Source organism: Phymastichus coffea, unplaced genomic scaffold, assembly GCF_024137745.1.
Source record: "Phymastichus coffea isolate CEN01 unplaced genomic scaffold, Cenicafe_Pcof_1.1 PCOF00043, whole genome shotgun sequence".
In the NCBI taxonomy this organism is placed as follows: Eukaryota; Metazoa; Arthropoda; class Insecta; order Hymenoptera; family Eulophidae; genus Phymastichus; species Phymastichus coffea.
The window spans coordinates 1,650,989-1,660,070 of record NW_026706854.1 but is presented as its reverse complement, the minus strand read 5'-3'; the positions used below and the strand labels follow the sequence as shown (position 1 = coordinate 1,660,070).

The 9,082-nt window shown below is 33.5% G+C and overlaps 1 protein-coding gene across 4 annotated transcripts; it reads right to left on the bottom strand.

The window, feature by feature from the left end:
* Nucleotides 1–2,596: 2,596 nt before the first annotated feature.
* Nucleotides 2,597–5,678, bottom strand: LOC131664363 (glutathione S-transferase 1-1-like). 4 transcript variants are annotated; one of them, XM_058935398.1, is made up of 7 exons: nucleotides 5,474–5,666; nucleotides 4,963–4,997; nucleotides 4,671–4,880; nucleotides 4,278–4,336; nucleotides 4,064–4,205; nucleotides 3,184–3,351; nucleotides 2,597–3,091 (listed from the first exon to the last, which is right to left on the bottom strand). In XM_058935398.1, exons 3-7 carry the CDS (start codon nucleotides 4,809–4,811, stop codon nucleotides 2,942–2,944), a joined length of 660 nt encoding a protein of 219 aa, XP_058791381.1. In that variant the 5' UTR covers nucleotides 4,812–4,880; nucleotides 4,963–4,997; nucleotides 5,474–5,666; the 3' UTR covers nucleotides 2,597–2,941. The 4 variants fall into 4 exon arrangements, with proteins under 4 accessions (XP_058791381.1, XP_058791383.1, XP_058791382.1 ...); XM_058935400.1 differs by having other exon boundaries at nucleotides 5,571–5,654; XM_058935399.1 differs by lacking the exon at nucleotides 4,963–4,997 and having other exon boundaries at nucleotides 5,571–5,678.
* Between the last annotated feature and the right edge of the window lie 3,404 nt (nucleotides 5,679–9,082).

Genomic DNA, 9,082 nt, shown 5'->3' with positions numbered 1-9,082 from the left:
CAGAAAATCTTCGAATTTTTCAAAATTTCTGAAGAAATTGTAGCTGTGTAAAGTTGTCCGGTTCTGAAAGAGTTCAAAAATCCGTGTTTTTCCCCCTTCCGATTGCCGCTACAACTTTACTTTTGAATCTAGAAGATCTAATGAATCAATAGATGTGAAATATTGTTTGCTTTGAGGAGCGAAAGTAAAGTTAGGTAAATTTAAAGAGACTTGAAAATTTATTAAATTAGTAAATTACAGAAATTAAACGAAGCTGAAATAACACGTACTACAATGAACTAAAGATAATTGTCCAATTAATAAATTAACACAATTACAATATATAATTTAGCAACTTAACAAATATCGAACACAAATTAAAAACGTAAGGTATGTAATTAGAGTCTAGGTTAACATGAAATGACAATTTAACCAACGTCTTGTTGCAGATAACCATAAGGTTCCCACGACAAACACGAATAATTGAGAGATTCTGCTGAACTGCGCTGAATGAGTCCGAATGTCTAAATTTTCCCTTTCGTTTTCCCGTTGTTTTTCATTTTCTCGTAGCTCAGTGGCTGTCGGGCGTCGCTTAGTTTTGCTTTGCCACCAACAATGGTGTTCGTCGTTCGTTTCAACCTTGTAGTCTTTATTTCAATACATACGTGACTACCTCTAATACGAAAACGAGGCAAAACAATCTTTTATTGTTTTTCAAGGAGGCCTGCGGAAACTTGAGACAAACATCTAAGTACTCGCTAGTCATAAATAGTTCCTAGGCGCACTTGACGTGTTTTCGAACGTATATCATGAGTTCGGGTAACGGTGATTCACCGGCGGTTACACATAAGCTTAAAAAATACAAATGATCACATACCCGATCCAGTGTCTTACCGTTCGCATGTGATTTTCTTCTGATTATTCTATAGTATAATACATAGTCTTCCTTAATAAATATATTAAGCTTTAATGCTCCGTAAGTCCTGTATTTAAATGCGATTTATTTCAACATGCGGACAATTGTAAACGGTTTTATTATACATAAATTATTATATACTGTAATATGGTATAAGAATTAATTCATGTCATATTATTATGCACAAAGAATTGTGCATATAATGAGATCGCGCACACCTTATTTTCACAAAGATATGTGAAAACGAATATATTACTTATCTGTTTGATCTCTCTTTGATAGCTTATCTTCACATATCGAGTATAGCATTATTACGGCTTAGTTAAAAAGTATTTTATTGGTTTTTTTTGTATACATGAAGTAATAATAGTTTTGATTTAAGGTATTTCACATTAAAATTATCAGTTTTTACTTTCTTCTTGCAGTCTTTATTTATTTAGACTTTTATTATATCTAATTTTTTGTATAAATTACTAGTAAATTAAATTAGGTAGTTTATTAGTATCAGAGGGCCAAAACGTGGATTCGCTAGTTGATATTGATATTAAATTTTTTATTCGCATTACTATGTACAGTTTTGAACCTTTTGAATTTAGAGTTATTGCTCTTGATCCCCATCATTGATGATTTGCATTGTAGTAGCTTCCCGCTAAGAAGCGATTTCCTAAAATTTATTGAGTTAAAAACATAGTTGCAATGAGAATTTTGGCACTGTCATATTTGGTCTGGTTATCGGCTTAGAACCTATAACAGTGGCAAGGGACATAATTTTTTAGACTCACTATGCATATGAATTAATCCATAGTCCTATTCTATGTTATATATTTTGTACCATATACATATAGGTATCACGAAAATAAAAGAGAATATTTTTTACGTCATTGCATTTAAGCTTTTATGAAAATCAAAGTTTTAGTAAAATTTTATTGACTTATCAATATTTTAATCGTAAGACATAATCTTAAGACATAATTTTTGTGCGTACTTTATACCACAAAAATATTCTTAAAATATAAAACCATTATCATTGGTACCAGATTAAAAACAAAAAATCAATAGCAGGTTCGTCGTTGATTGCCAATGAATGAGATAGCGTATTGCACGTATAGGTACAAAGTCGATGCCCGTGTACTGATAGTATCTGGCAAAGGTTTCAGTCAGCCAATACTAAGTCTATCACGCGGTCGTGACGAGGTTGCCGAATCACATGTGGCTACATTCGTGAACAATGGTAATACATTACTTAGAGCAATGTTAGTGTTTCTCGTCGTAAAATCCATTGTTCTCACATAGGTGAATTAGCTTTAGTTTTATTGTTAATATTTATATAACGTTATATTAATTATATTATATAATTAATATAACTTTATATTAATATTAATCTATTGATTCTCATGTTTATATTAATCTATTGATTCTCATTTCAGCATATTTATTAGTTCATTCATTTGTCATGGGTATAGCCACATATTAAATTTTCGAAAATTTAAAAAGCGATAAATTTAACGATATAACGACTATTCTACGGCGTCTTTTGCTATATTCATCGTATATTTTACAATGAAATAAAATCAATTAAATAATAAGATTTAGAATTTACTAATATTTATTATATATAAACTTACCTTAAGAAAATATGTAATCTTTATACATTTATTATAATTATATGTATTGATACTTAATATTATCAACATTTTTCCATTTAAAAATTCCATTTCCTATTTAGGGTATCCTACAAATTATTTTGTTTATTAATTTAAGTATCTTTATAAATTACAAAAAATGAAGTCTACAATGAAATTTTATCATCCTGATTTTAACTTTATACAACTAACATTCTTTTCACACATAGTGATTGTTAGCATCTGATCAAAAATTATATTTAACGATGTAAATTATATTATAAATAAATTGTATGGATGCGAAGAAGTGATATGTACATTGAATATCTATATTCTAATAAACAAAGAATTCATCTGAATAAATTAGCTTTCAGAAAATGAATATTCGTAAGAGAGAAAAAGAATCTGCTTGTGAACACTCGAACTAAATTTTCAAATTTGCATTAAATACGTCTGTAATAGCTCTGGCACCAGCCTCATTGATCTCTTCGAATCCACCTTTCTGCATCGCAATTCTGCATCTTTCATACCAAGCGCCTACGTTATCGAATCGAGCGAAGTCAAAACCGAATGACTGTAACATGTGTGAAAACGAACATATCTCTCATTTATTTCTCTTTTTTTTTCTTATCAATTTATAAACAACAACAAATATAGTAGGCTTACTTGTGCAGTGGAAACAGAGCAAACTATTGAAAAATCAGCAATGGTTAGTTCATCACCAGCAACAAAATTACTATTTTCCAGAAAACCATTTAAAAGTTCGAATGCTGTGATCAACGGTGCCATTAACTTTTCATCTGGAGAATCACGTCTTCCAAAAAGTACAGGTGACTAAAAAATAGTACTTGTATTTAATTTTCATTTAAACACGTTTTGAAAATGGGCTCCGTTCCGTCTTTTCGAGCAACAAACGTGAGTCCGTTTAGCAGAAATATTATAAAAAATAATATATTACTAAAATTTGATATCCTGCTATTTAAATTTTTAACATGCTATGAGAAAAGTACGACTTTGCCGCACGCGCATCGAAATACGTACGCTCAAAGTCTTGCTTTCCATACGTTGTTTTGAAAAATACCATACCTAACATGTTCGGGGAAGAGATTCTCGTCTCGTGTGCCTTTTCACCTTCGCTTCGTCTGAGCGTAAACCTCACACGAGATAAGAATCTGCTTCCCTGCACTAGTTAGGTAATGTACTACTATAAAACTTTATTTTTACCTCTGCATTTATAATTTTTAACTAGAATCTTTATAAATTCAGCTTGTCAATTGGTGCTTATTATTGATACGAATAGTTCTTTCATTTAACTAAACGTGTCATTGGTCAAAATATTCCTTTTTTCAAATGTACGAACTAACAATAATATTTCTATCAGAGCAGAGAAAATAAAATATCCTCCAACAGCATATTTTACTTATAAATTCATATTGATGGCTCCCAACGGTTATATAATATTAAATGAGACGAATTACTTAAAAAATAATGTATTCACTGTTTGGACATTTCTATGTGTATTAGTAGTAAATTGCAAAATACTCACGCCGTACGCAAAAATACTATCATAAAGCGTTCCCAAATCGAAGAATAGCCGATACTCAACAGTTCCTCTTTTCTCTGGATCTTTTGGATAAAGAGCATCATTTTTTGCATATTTCATTACCAAGTACGTCATTATTGGTCGGCTATGAAAATAGTGTAGATCAGAGTTTACCATAATCACCATAAAAAATTTAACGTCAAGTCTTTCACTGTACCTTTCCCACAGAACAACACCATGATCGTCCATAGTAGGGACGGTATGCGCTGGATTAAGCTGCAGCAAGAAAAGATGAGGAAAATCGATTGATCATAAGAGGATCTCATTTTTATCCTTTTTTCAAATTTGTCATTCATTGCGGTGCATATTTATTTTATAACGTAGGTTATATTAACATTTTTCATGATACTGACATAATATAAATTTAACAAAATTGTCTGAGTGTTGGACATAATATTTTCAACTGATATAAATTTTCTAAATAAGAGCAATAATGCTCGAGGAAAATTTATAAAACTATATTTCATATGGTTACGAAATATTATTCATTTATCAAATTTTTAATAAATCCACAAATTCGTGAGACAATGTTGTATTATTGTAAAACTACCTTCCTAAATAGGGGTTTTAAATGGTCTCCCTTTATAACGTTAACTGGTTTGAGATTTAAGTGAACTCCAATGAATTTTGCTAACATCATCACGGCTCGACATGGTGGGCTTGGTGGTATATAGTACAAGTCTATCGTCATGTTGTTATTTTATTCCAATTGGTAAATTCTGAAATTTCTCGCTTCGTTTTTTCCTCAGTGATTCAATATCTAGAATAAATTTGATAAGTAAAATATAGTACGTATAGAGTATTTTCATTTGTATCAATGGAAAATAAAAACATTTTATTACAATACTACAATCTTTAGTTGCAATACGATGATCACCTTGACGTAAAAAAAATTTTTTTTGTTATTTTTCAGTTCCATTTCTCGTAATTAAATATTCTATTGAATTCTTGTACTTTTATGCAACAGATACTGATTGATTTATCAAAACTTAAAATTTTGTAATGTCATATTCTGTGTATTTGAGTGGACATATTTTATAATGAATAAAAAATAAACTTCAACCAATGTATTTTAATCTTGAATAGCCAAGAGACATATAAGCAACGACTTAGATGCTAATTTATTGAGTGGGGTAAATTACGTAGGCATACAAGGGTTTAACATGACTAAGCATTTTTGATATGTATCAATTACGGCAAAATCGTATCGTAATTCTCAGACATTCACTTTTAAGCTTTGATAAGATGAATTTGTTATTATATAAGATAGACAATTCTAATTTCAACAGCGATAGAAACACCATTCTGCTAGTTTTGCAGGAGGTTCGGAATAGTATTAAAAAACCAACCTACCGCTTTGTTCTTTTAACAAAACTATTACAACTCATATATTTTAACATGACTTTTAACATGAACTAAAATGAAACTACATGATGCCACGATAACTCACACTTTTATAGAAAGAAAAACTAAAGAATTACTCCATTAAAAAAAAAATCTTCTTTCAGCTTCAACGATGTACCGCGAGAAACATTCACGCAGCCACTGGTTGCACTGGGTGTACAGTGGAAACCTGGTCGCCATGGCAATGGCGACAAACAATATGCTCATACCTATAGTCGTTGAATGCTATATGTCCAAGCGATTTACGTACATCAGAGTCGCTCCACTGAACTTCACTCGCTTTACTTTTTATGGATATCGATCAGGTTAAGGACAGTGAAGCGATGTATTATAAAACTTGTCTTTAAAGATACAAAATTACACTAGAATTAATCATTTTTTCATCCAAACAAAAAAAGAAATAGAACTTTTTCAACTAAAAATTATAAATTGTGTATTATTGAAAATTTGAACATGAGCATGATCAGTGAATTAAATTATATTTTGAAATAAAGTTATGTTCATAGATAGAGACAAAGATAAACAGAAAATTATGTTGTTTTCAACAATGCAAGCATAAAGATGACTCACATTGTCATTTAAAAAAAAAACAACAACATGGCACTGCATGCATAATCGTTACGCTAAAAATTGCCAATGTAATTAAAATATCACGCGTCGGTAACAATGTACGCTTACATCTCATCTCTTGTGTTTGCTGCGCTGCAGAGTTAATCCTATAAGAGGTGGAATGCTTGGTTTGCTGTTAATCAAAATCGGCTGGCTGCTGCTGTTTGCTGTACGCCAAATCCATTAAGGGAAATGAGAAACCAGCTACAACGAAATGATCTTCGCATATTTCCCGCCAGGACGAGCGCCAGGGCTTTTGCACGAGTAAATAAAGTAATGAAATGTATGTATTTCATGCGAAAGCTAAATGTCGCGCATACCCGTGCGCGGTGTACGAAATGGGGAACATTAATTTGTCCGTTCGATAACGCTTGGTGCAATAGATATGAATAAATATGGATACAATAGACACTTATAACTTTGACGATATTTTAATTTTTAAGCTTATTTGAATTTTGGAAATATCGATACTTTTTATACGTTAGCTATATTCGATGGGGGGCTACCCTTCTAATAAGTTTTTATAAATTGAAGGGAATGATGGAAATGATATAATTCTTTGCAATTGCACGAAGTAATATTCATTTCAAATATTCAAAGTAAAGCGAGATTGGCATCTCTACTTGACCTGAACTTGAAATTCAATGAATTTTTAAAATTTCATAAAATTCATATTGATGTTTGTATATTCCAATATTATAATTTCATCAGATAAGCTGCTGTTACTGTCATGATTTGTTTAGTTATTTTTGAGATGGAACTGTATCGCTTTTTGAATTCACGCGTTGGACGAGTTTATGTTTGTCCGAGCCGATTTGTTTTACGATCTGGTTCAGTCACAAGTACGGAACCCAATTGACAACAAAATTAAAATGTTCGACTATCTTAAAATTGAATCTGCTTGCTAAGCAAACATTTTTTAATAAACAAGTAGCTAATCGTACCGTGGCAGCTGATTGTCAGGTGTCATTGATTTGTAGCACATGAAAAACGTTTATAAAAAAATGTAACTAATAAATCTTCAGTCATCAATTTCTACCTCAATTTTTCTTTAAGCGCTATCTTAAAATAATACCTCTATCGCTCTGTGAAAGTAGTTTACAAAAACGAAATTTAACGTGTATTGAATGTGTAGCGAATCGAAAATTTCAAACAGACAGACATATTCTTTAGGTGAGAAAGCGAGCGAATATCGAGGAGAAAGAATTTCAAGCAGGCGGCAGCACCTCAGTCTAATTTCGTTCGCGTCATCCATCCTCTCGTCTTATCTTATCTTGCCCTCAGAGTTTCGCTCTGGAATAATGAAAATGTTACAAATTGTGACAAGTTTTTCTTTCAAGCTGGAGTAAGTGAGGGAGAAGAGAGAGAGAGAGAGAGAGAGAGAGAGAGAGAGAGAGAGAGAGAGAGAGAGCGGAGTGCAATTTCCATTACGTTTCAATCACACTGGAACGATTTCTACTGCTAAGCGAATCACTCCAAGAGAGTGGGCGGGAGATTGCTTTACTTCCACAAGAGTTCTCATTGATTCAGTCCACTTCTTCATCAAATGTAAGTATAGTACAGAAGATGTAGGAGCAAGCATAGCAAAATAGCGTTGCAATCTCGAAGATCTCAAATTCGCATGCGCCACTCAAAATGCAAATCTCATGCAAAAGTTACGGGCACACCCGTAAGGGTATGAAAGCATTTCTCGCTTGCACACTTCTCATCATCCGCTCTTCGGAGGCTGTCACACCCGACGGTAGAAAACAGTGCAACAGGTTACTTCAAGGAGCACACGTGACTTTCCAGAATATTTTACGGCCGATAATGAGGCGACGAGGTGACATGAGAGCAAACAGTGGCACTACAGTCAATTGGTCGGCGACGGCCTATACGGCGCAACGGTTCAATTGTTTGCGCGTTGTCGCTCGACTGCGAAGAGCTACGCCGTGGCTCTTTAATTAGCACTTGTCTGCTTTTCGACAAACACCGCGCGAGAAATTTTGCCAACAACATTATGCTATCGGATGCATTATGCAATGTTGTTCTGCAAACGATATTATGCTAGAAGAAAATGAAATTTTATTTCATCTCCCGTCAAAAAAAAGGCATGTTTTTGCAATATCGCGGAGAAGCTCTTTTTATTTCTCGGCACGAGCAATCTCAAAACGTTCTTCGAAACTAATATTTCAACCGCTCTCCGACTATACGCGAGCCTCCCTTTTTTATGCGCCCAGGAGCATGCGCCAGGTAAACTTCAAAGAGCAGAAAGTACACTTCGAAGCTGCGTATTACCATAGCATTTTTATTCACTCAGGAAACCCATATTAAAAAATCACGGTGTTTGCTTACGTAGTCCGATAACGCATGTGATTCTTTTCGTATAAAATAAACGAGAGTATTTAGTTAATGATTAGATTTGAGAGATAGGAAATAAAGGATGAGAGAGAACGTATGCGTATAGTCGCGAGCGTAATACGTTGAGCCAGGAGGAGAAAAAAAAGCGCTTATGGTACATGCAAGTACGCGTGAAAAGGGTGCTGCCTAGAAACGATGCTGAATAAAGGAATGAGTGCTTACACGTTTGTGCAGCAAGCAATAAAAAAATATGCACGCAGCGGAATCGTAGCTCGAGGGTGCATTCGAAAGCTTGCGCAGCTTAATTGGAGGGAGGTAGAGCTTATCTCGTTCTGTGATTGCCGCATTGTTTCCTTTTTATTTTTTCAACCGACGCTGTTGGAAAAGCGAAGCCATAGACATTTGGCTGTATGCCTTCAGATTTATCGATGAACTAAAAAAAATTGTAAAGTTCATCGTTGGACGTGTGGAGCGTAGTTGTATGAAACGCAATAACACGCGACGTAACAGCAGTTTTAACTGGCACATAATTTCCCTGATTTGTGCTGCTCGCATTTGCTCGTAAATATGGAGCACTTTCATGTGCGATGCTCATTAGACCACCGTTTC

Excerpts from the sequence above, each read along its gene's own strand:
- LOC131664363 (XM_058935399.1), bottom strand. The coding sequence starts at position 4,811 with ATGACGATAGACTTGTACTATATACCACCAAGCCCACCATGTCGAGCC. Across the intron at positions 4,206-4,277 it reads GGTGTTGTTCTGTGGGAAAG|CCGACCAATAATGACGTACT; the intron begins GTACAGTGAAAG and ends CTATTTTCATAG. Across the intron at positions 3,352-4,063 it reads ATAGTATTTTTGCGTACGGC|TCACCTGTACTTTTTGGAAG; the intron begins GTGAGTATTTTG and ends ACTATTTTTTAG.